General features: G+C 51.3%; 1 protein-coding gene across 4 annotated transcripts in view; it reads right to left on the bottom strand.

Moving 5' to 3' along the window:
- The window catches only part of LOC116956762 (cyclic AMP-dependent transcription factor ATF-6 beta-like), a 48,912-nt gene extending 43,635 nt beyond the window's left edge, over positions 1-5,277 (bottom strand). The window contains exons 1-2 of one of the 4 annotated variants that reach the window (XM_076054678.1): positions 4,642-5,277; positions 1,136-1,218 (exon numbers count right to left, since the gene is read on the bottom strand). In XM_076054678.1, the coding sequence (XP_075910793.1) occupies positions 1,136-1,218; positions 4,642-4,711 (153 nt within the window). In that variant the 5' untranslated portion in view covers positions 4,712-5,277. Of the gene's footprint in view, positions 1-1,135; positions 1,219-3,699; positions 3,919-3,946; positions 4,590-4,641 lie in introns of those variants that run through there. The other 3 variants (XM_076054679.1, XM_076054681.1, XM_076054680.1) reach the window with 3 other exon arrangements.
- Positions 5,278-13,358: the final 8,081 nt, after the last annotated feature.

The raw sequence follows: 13,358 nt of genomic DNA on the forward strand, positions 1-13,358 counted from the left end.
CTACTACTACTGCTGCTGCTGCAGCTGCTACTGCTGCTGCTGCTACTCCTGCTGCTACTACTACTGCTGCTGCTGCAGCTACTGCTGCTGCTGCTACTGCTGCTCCTGCAGCTACTGCTGCAGCTGCTACTACTACTGCTGCTACTGCTGCTGCTGCTGCCTTGCAGCCCTCGCCCCAACGTCCCACCTGGGGGACACCTCTGTCTGCGCGGGAAGCAAGATGTGACTGTGGGCCGCCCTCTTCCTTCCTCCCAAGTCGCCGTGACTGGAGTGGCCACGGCGGAGGGATGTTTAACTCCGCGTGCACACTCACGTGCGCACGTTCTAACTGTTCGCTCAGTTTGAGCCACGTAATTGGGGTTCAGAGGCAGAGGGCTCTCACCGCGGGGGGCAGAGTTCAGAATAATACACGGAGCTGAAGGCGACAATTCTCGCAATCGGCGTGCCCTGCGCCTTGCTGCCACGCTCCGCGTCAGCCGGCAACAATATCCTGCTGTTATATCCTTAGCTCTTTCGGTAAAGTCACGTTGAAGGGAAACACTCAAATAATAAAATATATATAAAACAATAAAAAAAATTAACAATAAAACTATTTTATTGTTTTATATATATTTTATTATTTTATTGTTTCCCTTCAACGTGACTTTACCGAAAGAGCTAAGAATATGAATTACTGCAGTCACGAAAGCTTTAAATTAAAAAAATATCCTGCTGCTGCTGTTCAGTAACAAGTGGCGGTGGCGGTGGTGGCGGCCGCTGCATTTTCACTCCGCGCTCTCGTTTTTCAATGCTTCTTTTTGTTGGCGTTTACGGAAAACTGTTGGAATGTACTTTTGTCTTCACATTCGTTGTTGCTTGTCTATTATATCTGCTTCATATGGGGGGGCTCTGCACCCCCCTTGTGGCCGACGGGGACACCCCTGTGGGGCACCCTCTGTGTCGCAAACACACCCACCCCCGCCAGAGTCGCGCCCCTGCGTGCGGGCGAGCGAGCGAGTGAGCAAACGAGAGAGTGAGCGAGTGAGAGAGTGAGTGAGCGAGTGAGAGAGTGAGAGAGTGAGCGAGCGAGTGAGAGAGTGAGAGAGTGAGTGAGTGCATGAGCGAGTGAGCGAGCGAGCGAGCGAGGTCCACGCACCTCCATGTCCCTCTTGAGCGCGCGGAAAATGTCGTTGAGTTCGTTGAGATCCATCTCCTCCTCCAGATCGAAGTGCCCCATTTCTACATAGTGAGACACAGATGCACCCGGGTAGCCCTCAACAGACTGTTGGGGCAGTGCTGTTTACGAGCACACACACACACACAACAGCAGCCACCACTAAGTGGCGGTGACAAGAGGCTCAGGTGGTACCGCTCCAGCTCCTGACAGCGGAGAGGCAGCCTCCCCTCCTGTGAGCAGAGCATTGAAACATTCCACGTGGCCACCCACGGTAGTTTCCTGTTTAAACATCGCACGAGATTCTTCATTTGAGGCCGAGTCAACCTACGGGAGGCCCAGGATCGGTTCAGATAATCGTTACTGGCGTTGGTGGCTGTGAACGGGAATTGAACTTGGGTCGCTGGGTTCGTAGGGCAGCATGCTAACTGCTGCGCCACCGCTCCCGATCTGGACACTCGCACTGAAATTCTAGCACCACATCTGTGCGAGTCTCTGGGTCTCTCTGTGTGAGTCTGTGGGTCTCTGTGTGAGTCTATAGGTCTCTGTGTGAGTCTCTGGGTCTCTCTGTGTGAGTCTCTGGGTCTCTCTGTGTGAGTCTGTGGGTCTCTGTGAGTCTCTGTGTGAGTCTATGGGTTTCTGTGTGAGTCTATGGGTCTCTGTGTGAGTCTATGGGTCTCTGTGTTATTCTATGGGTCTCTGTGTGAGTCTGTGTGAGTCTATCGGTCTCTGTGTGAGTCTGTGTGAGTCTATGGGTCTCTGTGTGAGTCTGTGTGAGTCTATGGGTCTCTGTGTGAGTCTATGGTTCTCTGTATGAGTCTATGGCTATCTGCGTGAGTCTATGGGTCTGTGCGAGTCTCTAGGTCTGTGTGAGTCTATGGGTCTCTGTGTGAGTCTGTGTGAGTCTATCGGTCTCTGTGTGAGTCTGTGTGAGTCTATGGGTCTCTGTGTGAGTCTATGGGTCTCTGTGTGAGTCTATGGGTCTCTGTGTGAGTCTATGGCTCTCTGTATGAGTCTATGGCTATCTGCGTGAGTCTATGGGTCTGTGCGAGTCTCTAGGTCTGTGTGAGTCTATGGGTCTCTGTGTGAGTCTGTGTGAGTCTATCGGTCTCTGTGTGAGTCTGTGTGAGTCTATGGGTCTCTGTGTGAGTCTGTGTGAGTCTATGGGTCTCTGTGTGAGTCTATGGCTCTCTGTATGAGTCTATGGCTATCTGCCCGAGTCTATGGGTCTGTACGAGTCTCTAGGTCTGTGGTGAGTCTATGGGTCTCTGTGTGAGTCTGTGTGAGTCTATCGGTCTCTGTGTGAGTCTGTGTGAGTCTATGGGTCTCTGTGTGAGTCTATGGCTCTCTGTATGAGTCTATGGCTATCTGCATGAGTTTATGGGTCTGTGCGAGTCTCTAGGTCTGTGTGAGTCTATGGGTCTCTGTGTGAGTCTGTGTGAGTCTATCGGTCTCTGTGTGAGTCTGTGTGAGTCTATCGGTCTCTGTGTGAGTCTATGGGTCTCTGTGTGAGTCGACAGCCAGGCCACGTGTCTGTCCTGAGGCCCATCACCACCGTCAGGCTCGGAATCCCCAGAGGAAGTTTGATGTGGAGGCAGCTGTGGTGGTCAGATGGGGCGGGGGGGGGCAGGGGGGGGCTCTAGGGGGGGGCTCTAGGGGGGGCAGGGGGGAGGGAATGTCGGGGTGTAGCACGTGACCCCACAGACAATACAGCACCACCGCTACCACAAAGACAAAGATCCCCGGTGTAATCTTCACAGACTGTTGGGGCAAGTGCTGTTAGCGAGCGCCTATGACGGCCGGTACGGCACACGAGGGGGTGGGTGGCTACCAGCACCACTCCCGACCGCCTTTGTCTCCCCAGTGGCGATGTTTACTACACACCGCACCAGCCACTCATTGGAGTTGGCCTCGGGGAAGCCCAGGATCGGTTCAGATAATCGTCACCGGTGTTGGCCGTGAGTGGGATTGCCAGGTTCGTAGTACAGCGCTCATCACTACACTCCCAAAACTACTACCACAACCACCACTACTACCACAACCACCACTAACACCACTACTACCACAACCACCACAACCACCACTACTACCACTACTACCACAACTACCACTACTACCACAACCACCACTACTACCACAACCACCACAACCACCACAACCACCACTACTACCACAACCACCACAACCACCACTACCACCACTACTACCACAACCACAACTACTACCACAACTACTACCACTACTACCACTACCACCACTACTACCAATACCATCACTACTACCACTACCACCACTACCACCACTACTACCACTACCACCACTACTACCACAACCACCACAACCAACACAACCACCACTACTACCACTACTACCACAACCACCACTACTACCACTACCACCACTACTACCACTACCACCACTACTACCACTACCACCACCACTACTACCACAACCACCACAACTACCACAACCACCACTACTACCACAACCACCACTACTACCACTACTACCACAACCACCACTACTACCACCACAACCTGTGTTACCCTGTGTGTAGTTACCCTGTGTGTAGTTACCCTGTGTGTGTGTAGTTACCCTGTGTGTAGTTACCCTGTGTGTGTGTAGTTACCCTGTGTGTGTAGTTACCCTGTGTGTGTAGTTACCCTGTGTGTAGTTACCCTGTGTGTGTAGTTACCCTGTGTGTAGTTACCCTGTGTGTGTGTAGTTACCCTGTGTGTAGTTACCCTGTGTGTGTAGTTACCCTGTGTGTAGTTACCCTGTGTGTGTGGTTACCCTGTGTGTAGTTACCCTGTGTGTGGTTACCCTGTGTGTGTGTAGTTACCCTGTGTGTAGTTACCCTGTGTGTGTAGTTACCCTGTGTGTGTGTGGTTACCCTGTGTGTAGTTACCCTGTGTGTAGTTACCCTGTGTGTGTGTAGTTACCCTGTGTGTGGTTACCCTGTGTGTGGTTACCCTGTGTGTGTGTAGTTACCCTGTGTGTAGTTACCCTGTGTGTGTGTGGTTACCCTGTGTGTAGTTACCCTGTGTGTAGTTACCCTGTGTGTGGTTACCCTGTGTGTGGTTACCCTGTGTGTGGTTACCCTGTGTGTGTAGTTACCCTGTGTGTGTAGTTACCCTGTGTGTGGTTACCCTGTGTGTGTGTGGTTACCCTGTGTGTGTGTGGTTACCCTGTGTGTAGTTACCCTGTGTGTAGTTACCCTGTGTGTAGTTACCCTGTGTGTAGTTACCCTGTGTGTATAGTTACCCTGTGTGTATAGTTACCCTGTGTGTGGTTACCCTGTGTGTGTGTAGTTACCCTGTGTGTAGTTACCCTGTGTGTGTGTGGTTACCCTGTGTGTAGTTACCCTGTGTGTAGTTACCCTGTGTGTAGTTACCCTGTGTGTAGTTACCCTGTGTGTGGTTACCCTGTGTGTAGTTACCCTGTGTGTGTAGTTACCCTGTGTGTGTAGTTACCCTGTGTGTAGTTACCCTGTGTGTAGTTACCCTGTGTGTGGTAGTCGTCCACACCCACGTGGTTGGGGACTAAGAACGACTCCATGGCTGGAGCCGCGTCACGAGACGCGGCCACAGCCCAGAGGGTGACGAGGAGCAGAGGGCGAGTGACGAGGAGTGACGAGGTGTAGAGGGTGACGAGTGACGAGGTGTAGAGGGTGACGAGTGACGAGGTGTAGAGGGTGACGAGGAGCAGAGGGCGAGTGACGAGGAGTGACGAGGTGTAGAGGGTGACGAGTGACGAGGTGTAGAGGGTGACGAGTGACGAGGTGTAGAGGGTGACGAGGTGCAGAGGGCGAGTGACGAGGAGGCGAGTGACGAGGCGAGTGAGTGAGCGAATGAGGAGGGAGACGAGGCGAGTGAGTGAACGAGTGAATGAACGAGTGAACGAACGAGTGAATGAGCGAACGAGTGAACGAACGAGTGAGTGAACGAGTGAATGAGGGAGACGAGGCGAGTGAATGAACGAGTGAACGAACGAGTGAACGAACGAACGAACGAGTGAACGGGGAGGCGAGTGAACGAGGCAGCGCTAGGGACACGTCAGTGCGGTGCGGCCAACACTTCCGGGTCGTGACGTCACGCAGTCGAGCCGGAAATCGAGCGCGATCACGTGACCCGCACATAAACAACAACTAAGTGGCGGTGACGTCACCACGACGTTTGTGCCAGGCCACGAGCACCTTGAGGCCATGTGAAGTGTCGAACGCCCGCTGGCAGGAGGTCACGGGGCAGACCCAGGTGCCACGTTTTTGTTTATTGTAGTACGGAGTTAGACTGATGGCCTTAATCTTAGTTGTCTTGTGGTTGTTGTTGTTGTTTGACTTGCATCCCACTGGGATTTTTGCACACAGCGTTGGTGTACGGTGCTATTTCAGGAATATTTTTATATTTTTTTCCTGGATTTTCTGTTTGCACAGTCACACAGTCACTTTAAAATGTTTTCTTGTTCATGATTTTTGTTTGTTGCGGTTGCACCCGATTCAAGAGCCGAATGGCTTACAGGGCTATACCAAAATAAATGAACTATGAACTATGACTGAGATGACTGAGATGACTGGCTGATGCACCACCTGTGCCCCCTACTGTGCCAACCTGCTGTGCTTTAGCCACCCGGCGCTCCGCTCGTTGTTGTGAGCGTCGCTCCTCCGCCCTCCGTTGTTGTTGGAGGGCGACTGCCTCCAACTGCCCAGTAGCAGCAGCGTCCTTCACGAGCCTCTTCCACAGAGGCCGATCTTGACACCGCTGGTACCAGTCATCGGCAAGTCCACTCAGCTCCACGTCCTCCTGTACCACATCACTCCATCTCTTCTCTAGCCCGGTGCCTCCTGTACTACATCACTCTATCTCTTCACTAGCCCGTGCCTCCTGTACCACATCACTCCATCTCTTCTCTAGCCCGGTGCCTCCTGTACCACATCACTCCATCTCTTCTCTAGCCCAGTGCCTCCTGTACCACATCACTCCATCTCTTCTCTAGCCCGGTGCCTCCTGTACCACATCACTCCATCTCTTCTCTAGCCCGGTGCCTCCTGTACCACATCACTCCATCTCTTCACTAGCCCGTGCCTCATGTACCACATCGCTCCATCTCTTCTCTAGCCCGGTGCCTCCTGTACCACATTACTCCATCTCTTCTCTAGCCCGGTGCCTCCTGTACCAGATCACTCCATATCTTCTCTAGCCCGGTGCCTCCTGTACCACGTCACTCCATCTCTTCTCTAGCCCGTGCCGGCTTAGCCCCCTCGATCCAGCCGAACAAAAGCTGTTTCGGCATGCGGTAGCTGGGCATGCGGGCTACATGACCCAGCCATCGCAGCCTTCCCCGCCGGAGGAGCTCACCGATGGGACCGTGCCCAGATCTTTCAAGGATTTGTGAGCTCCTCACACGATCCAGCCTGGTTAAACCCAGGATGGATCGTAGGCAGGCCAGCCTAAATGTTTCTAATCGGCGAAGATGTCTCATTAGGGGTGTCCACGTTTCGCAAGCGTAGAGAAGGGAGGGAATGACCGTGGCCGAGAAGACCTGAAGCTTAGTGCGGAGCGACATACCAGGTAGCTTCCACACAGCGTTACGCAACCGATGAAAAGATATTGCCGCTCAACTGATTCGGAGTGAGACCTCTGCTGTTAAACTGGAGCCGGTCATAAGCACACTGCCCAGGTATGGGAAACTCTCCACTCTCTCCACAACTGCCCCATCACCGATTGGGAGTTGTGGGGGTGGAGTGTCCGATGGTGCAAAATACCCAGGCAGGTGCTTCGTTTTGGTGGGGCTGATGGTAAGGCCCCATCTCTTAGTGGCACGCTCCAGTCTCAGCAGCAGCGTCTCCAACTCCTCCTCTGAATGAGCAGCTATTACCAAATCATTGGCATACATAACGTGGTTGAGCAATAGGGAGCCATCCCTTGACTGCACCCGGCCATCGATCAGCCTCCCATTATATCTGTACCAAATGGAGATTCCCCCGGTACAGCTATTGAAGGCTTCACGAACTACGTGGTCAAAATAGATGTTAAATAATGTGGGAGCCAGAGGACATCCCTGTCGCACCCCAAGGTGTACAGGGAATGGCTCTGACTCCAGGCCACGTAGTTTTACCCGGGCCCGCTCACCATCATGAAGGTCCTTAATGATCGTGAGCAGAGGGTCAGGGACTCCAAAAGCACAAAGAACAACCCAGAGCCGAGGCCTACTGATGGTATCATAAGCCTTGACCAGGTCAATAAAGCAGAGATGTAGGTCTTGCTGGAATTCCCTACACCTCTGCTGTAGCAGATGGACAGAAAATATGGCATCTGTGCAGGACTGCCCTTTCCTGAAACCGCATTGGGGCTCCGCAAGCCTCTCCTCAGCGTGCCTGGCAAGGCGATGTTAAATAATCCTTGCCAGGACCTTTTCCGGCACACTGAGGAGTGAGATGCCCCTGTAGTTGTTACAGTCTGTGCGGTCCCCCTTCTTAAAAAGGGGGACCACCAGGGCATCCTTCCAATCCTGCGGAACCCGTCCAGTGGTCCAGATTGTTGTTATGATGTCATATAGGGCAGTCTGTGCACAAACGCCACCCTCCCTCAGCATTTTGCTTGGGAGATCATCTCTGCCCGCTGCCTTTCCTGGTCTCAGACTCCGGGTCGCCTTCAGTACTTCCTCAACAGATGGCACTTCAGCCAGCCACTCACAGGGGGTGACTTGTTCCAATATTTGAGGCACCGCAGCCTCAGCAGGGTCATCCTCACTTTGTGCCGCGATGTTTTCCTGGCTGAGAGATTTCCCCTCCCCCAGAACCTCACAGAAATGCTCAGAAAATCTGCAAACCTGTTCCTGGGGGTCGGAGATTGAATCACCGTTTTTTCCCCCTAATGATGGTAATAGGTGTGGCGCTGCAGGTTACTTTTTTGATGGAGTTAAATAGAGACTTGTGGTCGCGGGCCACTGAGGCAGACTCCATCTCCTCAGCAACCCGCGACCACCACCCATCCTTGCAGCGCCTCACGGCTCTCCGAACCTCCGAGCGAAGGCTGCGGTAAGCCTCCTCATTCTCTGACATGGGATTCTGTATCCGATGACAGTGGGCCTGTTGCTTTTTCTCAACCATCCTGAACACCTCCTCTGTCAGCCAGGGTCTCTGGTGGGGTCTGGACCGCATGCCCAAAGCAGCCATTGCAGCTGCATGAGTCACAGTCCTAAACCTCGCCCATTTACCCTCGACATCAGGAGGAGTGGGGGACGATGCCATCCCCAGCTGCAAGCGATGATGAAATTCTCGCTTGCAACTTTCATCAGATAACTGAGACCAGGCCACTTTAGGTTGGAATGGGGTCCTGGGTGTACACCCACCACCGGAGTGGAAGAATGGCAGGCGAATCTTACAGATGACTAGTCGATGGTCAGAGGGCAGATCAGCTCCACGGTTGGTCCTGGTGTCAAGCACATGGGCTCGCATCCGCTGGTCCGTCACTACAACATACATACACACACACGTACACATACATACAAAGACAAAGATCCCCCATATAGCCTGAACAGACTGTAGGGGCAAGTGCTGTTAGCGAGCACCTATGAAGGCCGGAACGGTACACGAGGGGGTGGGTGGCCAGCACCACGCCCGACCGCCTTTGTCTCCCTAGTGGCAATGTTTACAAACCGCACCAGGTACTCATTTGAGGCTGAGTCGACCTAGGGGAGGCCCAGGACCGGTTCAAAAAATCGTCACCAGAGTTGGCCGTGAACAACACATACAAAACACAAACAGATACACAACAACACAACACAAACAGATACACAACAACACAACACAAACAGATACACAACAACACGCCCCAACAGATACACAACAACAACACAACAACAGATACACAACACACACCAACAGATACACAACAACACACACCAACAGATACACAACAACACACACCAACAGATACACAACAACACACACCAACAGATACACAACACACCAACAGATACACAACACACACCAACAGATACACAACAACAACACAACACCAACAGATACACAACAACAACACACACCAACAGATACACAACAACACAACACCAACAGATACACAACAACAACACAACACCAACAGATACACAACACCAACAGATACACAACAACGCACACTAACAGATACACAACACAACACCAACAGTTACACAACAACAACACAACACCAACAGATACACAACAACGCACACTAACAGATACACAACACAACACCAACAGTTACACAACAACACAACACCAACAGATACACAACAACACACACTAACAGATACATAACACAACACCAACAGTTACACAACAACACAACACCAACAGATACACAACAACACAACACCAACAGATACACAACAACAACACAACACCAACAGTTACACAACAATAACACAACACCAACAGATACACAACAACACAACACCAACAGATACACAACAACACAACACCAACAGATACACAACAACAACAACACAACACCAACAGATACACAACAACAACACACACCAGGCAAGAGCGGACGTCCTTTAGTAGCCACAAGGAGAAATTCCTGCCTTGATCCGTGAGCAACCGCTCCGGTGCCCCCTTATCAAGAACATCGCCCCCCACGAAGGCATTGGCGATGGTCTGGGCCGTTTGGTCCGGGGGGTCCCACGCCCTCGGCCACCTCGTGCAGTACTCGACACCAACCAACAGGTATTCATTTCCCCGTGGCGTGACCGGCAGCGGTCCCAGGATGCCCAACGCGACCAATTCGTTGACCCTGGTCATCGTGATGGGCTGCAGGGGCGCCCGGCTTACCCGGGGTGGTGGCTCCCGCCGCGCGCGTTCGACGCAGGTAGCGACCCATCGGTGCACGTCAGCGGTCGTGCCTGGCGAGAAGTACCGACCCCGTAATGTGGACAGCGTCCACCGCCCAGCCGGGTGCATCAGCGGGCGGGAGTGCACGTCTGCAGTGACTGGGAATGTCACTGTGTGGTGCCGGGCCTGCGAGGCCACGGCGGGACGGACACTGTTGCGTGCACACCCCGGACACAACGGGGTGTAGCAGCAGCCCTAGTGGGGGCTTGGGCGAGCGCTGGTTCAGCGTGGTGGCACCAGGCACGGCGTGCGGTGCGGGCTCCCGTTGAGAGAGAGCGAGAGAGCGTCAGCCAGCTGGGGTCACGTCGGGGACACGATACTCTGGCTGACCTGGGGACACGTGACCGGATGATACCGGAGAAAGGGCCACCGGTGGAGGGGGGGGGGGGGCAACGCGTGGTCACGTGGCCCGAGAAGAACTCTCGAGAGCCTTCGGTCAAGGGCGAGAGAGATCGAGAAGGTGGGCGGGGCGAGAGGCGGAGCCGACCCCAGCCCAGCCCGATATGAAGGGGGGGGGGGGGGGCCCTGTGATGGGCTTGGGGTTGTTACTGTTGGAGAGGCAGGAGGTCCACGTCAAGCCTGAAGAAGCCTCCAGCCACGCGGACCGGGATCCAGCTTGTGGTCCAGACCGGGATAGTGGAACCGTGTCTAGTTCTGCCATAGCGTGGTTAGTTTGGTGGTCACCACCCGAGAGTGTGTTGCGTTAATAGCCTGGAGTGTGTTGTGTTAATAGCCTGGAGTGTGTTGTGTTAATAGCCTGGAGTGTGTTGTGTTAATAGTCCTGGAGTGTGTTGTGTTAATAGCCTGGAGTGTGTTGTGTTAATAGCCCTGGAGTACGTTGTGTTAATAGCCTGGAGTACGTTGTGTTAATAGCCTGGAGTACGTTGTGTTAATAGTCCTGGAGTACGTTGTGTTAATAGCCTGGAGTACATTGTGTTAGTAGCCTGGAGTGTGTTGTGTTAATAGCCTGGAGTGTGTTGCGTTAATAGTCCTGGAGTGTGTTGTGTTAATAGCCTGGAGTGTGTTGTGTTAATAGCCTGGAGTGTGTTGTGTTAATAGCCCTGTAGTACGTTGTGTTAATAGCCTGGAGTATGTTGTGTTAATAGCCTGGAGTACGTTGTGTTAATAATCCTGGAGTGTGTTGTGTTAATAGCCTGGAGTGTGTTGCGTTAATAGTCCTGGAGTGTGTTGTGTTAATAGCCTGGAGTGTGTTGTGTTAACAGCCTGGAGTGTGTTGTGTTAATAGCCCTGTAGTACGTTGTGTTAATAGCCTGGAGTATGTTGTGTTAATAGTCTGGAGTATGTTGTGTTAATAGCCTGGAGTGTGTTGTGTTAATAGCCTGGAGTATGTTGTGTCAATAGCCTGGAGTACATTGTGTTAATAGCCCTGGAGTGTGTTGTGTTAATAGCCTGGAGTACGTTGTGTTAATAGCCTGGAGTGTGTTGTGTTAATAGCCTGGAGTACGTTGTGTTAATAGCCTGGAGTGCGTTGTGTTAATAGCCTGGAGTATGTTGTGTTAATAGCCCGGATTGTGTTGTGTTAATAGCCCTGGAATGTGTTGTGTTAATAGCCCTGGAGTGTGTTGTGTTAACAGCCCTGGAGTGCGTTGTGTTAATAGCCTGGAGTATGTTGTGTTAATAGCCTGGAGTGTGTTGTGTTAATAGCCTGGAGTACGTTGTGTTAATAGCCCTGAAGTGTATTGTGTTAATAGCCCTGGAGTAAGTTGTGTTAATAGCCCTGGAGTATGTTGTGTTAATAGCCTGGAGTGTGTTGTGTTAATAGTCTGGAGTACGTTGTGTTAATAGCCTGGAGTATGTTGTGTTAATAGCCTGGAGTATGTTGTGTTAATAGCCTGGAGTACGTTGTGTTAATAGCCTGGAGTGTGTTGTGTTAATAGCCTGGAGTATGTTGTGTTAATAGCCCTGGAGTACGTTGTGTTAATAGCCTGGAGTATGTTGTGTTAATAGCCTGGAGTACGTTATGTTAATAGCCTGGAGTGCGTTGTGTTGATAGCCCTGGAGTATGTTGTGTTAATAGCCTGGAGTACGTTGTGTTAATAGCCTGGAGTACGTTGTGTTAATAGCCTGGAGTATGTTGTGTTAATAGCCTGGAGTACGTTGTGTTAATAGCCCTGGAGTACGTTGTGTTAATAGCCTGGAGTACGTTGTGTTAATAGCCCTGGAATGTTGTGTTAATAGCCCTGGAGTATGTTGTGTTAATATCCTGGAGTACGTTGTGTTAATAGCCCTGGAGTACGTTGTGTTAATAGCCTGGAGTACGTTGTGTTAATAGCCCTGGAGTGTGTTGTGTTAATAGCCTGGAGTATGTTGTGTTAATAGCCCTGGAGTATGTTGTGTTACTAGCCTGGAGTGTGTTGTGTTAATAGCCTGGAGTACGTTGTGTTAATAGCCTGGAGTACGTTGTGTTAATAGCCTGGAGTGTGTTGCGTTAATAGTCCTGGAGTGTGTTGTGTTAATAGCCTGGAGTACGTTGTGTTAATAGCCTAGAGTATGTTGTGTTAATAGCCTGGAGTATGTTGTGTTAATAGCCTGGAGTACGTTGTGTTAATAGCCTGGAGTATGTTGTGTTAATAGCCTGGAGTATGTTGTGTTAATAGCCTGGAGTACGTTGTGTTAATAGCCCTGGAGTGTGTTGTGTTAATAGCCTGGAGTGTGTTGTGTTAATAGCCTGGAGTGCGTTGTTAATAGCCCTGGAGTATGTTGTGTTAATAGCCTGGAGTATGTTGTGTTAATAGCCTGGAGTACGTTTTGTTAATAGCCTGGAGTATATTGTGTTAATAGCCTGGAGTATGTTGTGTTAATAGCCCGGATTGTGTTGTGTTAATAGCCCTGGAATGTGTTGTGTTAATAGCCTGGAGTATGTTGTGTTAATAGCCTGGAGTATGTTGTGTTAATAGCCTGGAGTACGTTGTGTTAATAGCCTGGAGTATGTTGTGTTAATAGCCTGGAGTATGTTGTGTTAATAGCCCTGGAGTGTGTTGTGTTAATAGCCTGGAGTACGTTGTGTTAATAGCCTGGAGTGTGTTGTGTTAATAGCCTGGAGTGTGTTGTTAATAGCCCTGGAGTATGTTGTGTTAAAAGCCCTGGAGTACGTTGTGTTAATAGCCTGGAGTACGTTGTGTTAATAGCCTGGAGTACGTTTTGTTAATAGCCTGGAGTATGTTGTGTTAATAGCCCGGATTGTGTTGTGTTAATAGCCCTGGAGTGTGTTGTGTTAATAGCCTGGAGTATGTTGTGTTAATAGCCCGGATTGTGTTGTGTTAATAGCCCTGGAATGTGTTGTGTTAATAGCCCTGGAGTACGTTGTGT

Source organism: Petromyzon marinus, chromosome 67 (assembly GCF_048934315.1).
Source record: "Petromyzon marinus isolate PM22_M1 ecotype Great Lakes invasive population chromosome 67, UKy_Petmar_22M1.pri1.0, whole genome shotgun sequence".
In the NCBI taxonomy this organism is placed as follows: Eukaryota; Metazoa; Chordata; class Hyperoartia; order Petromyzontiformes; family Petromyzontidae; genus Petromyzon; species Petromyzon marinus.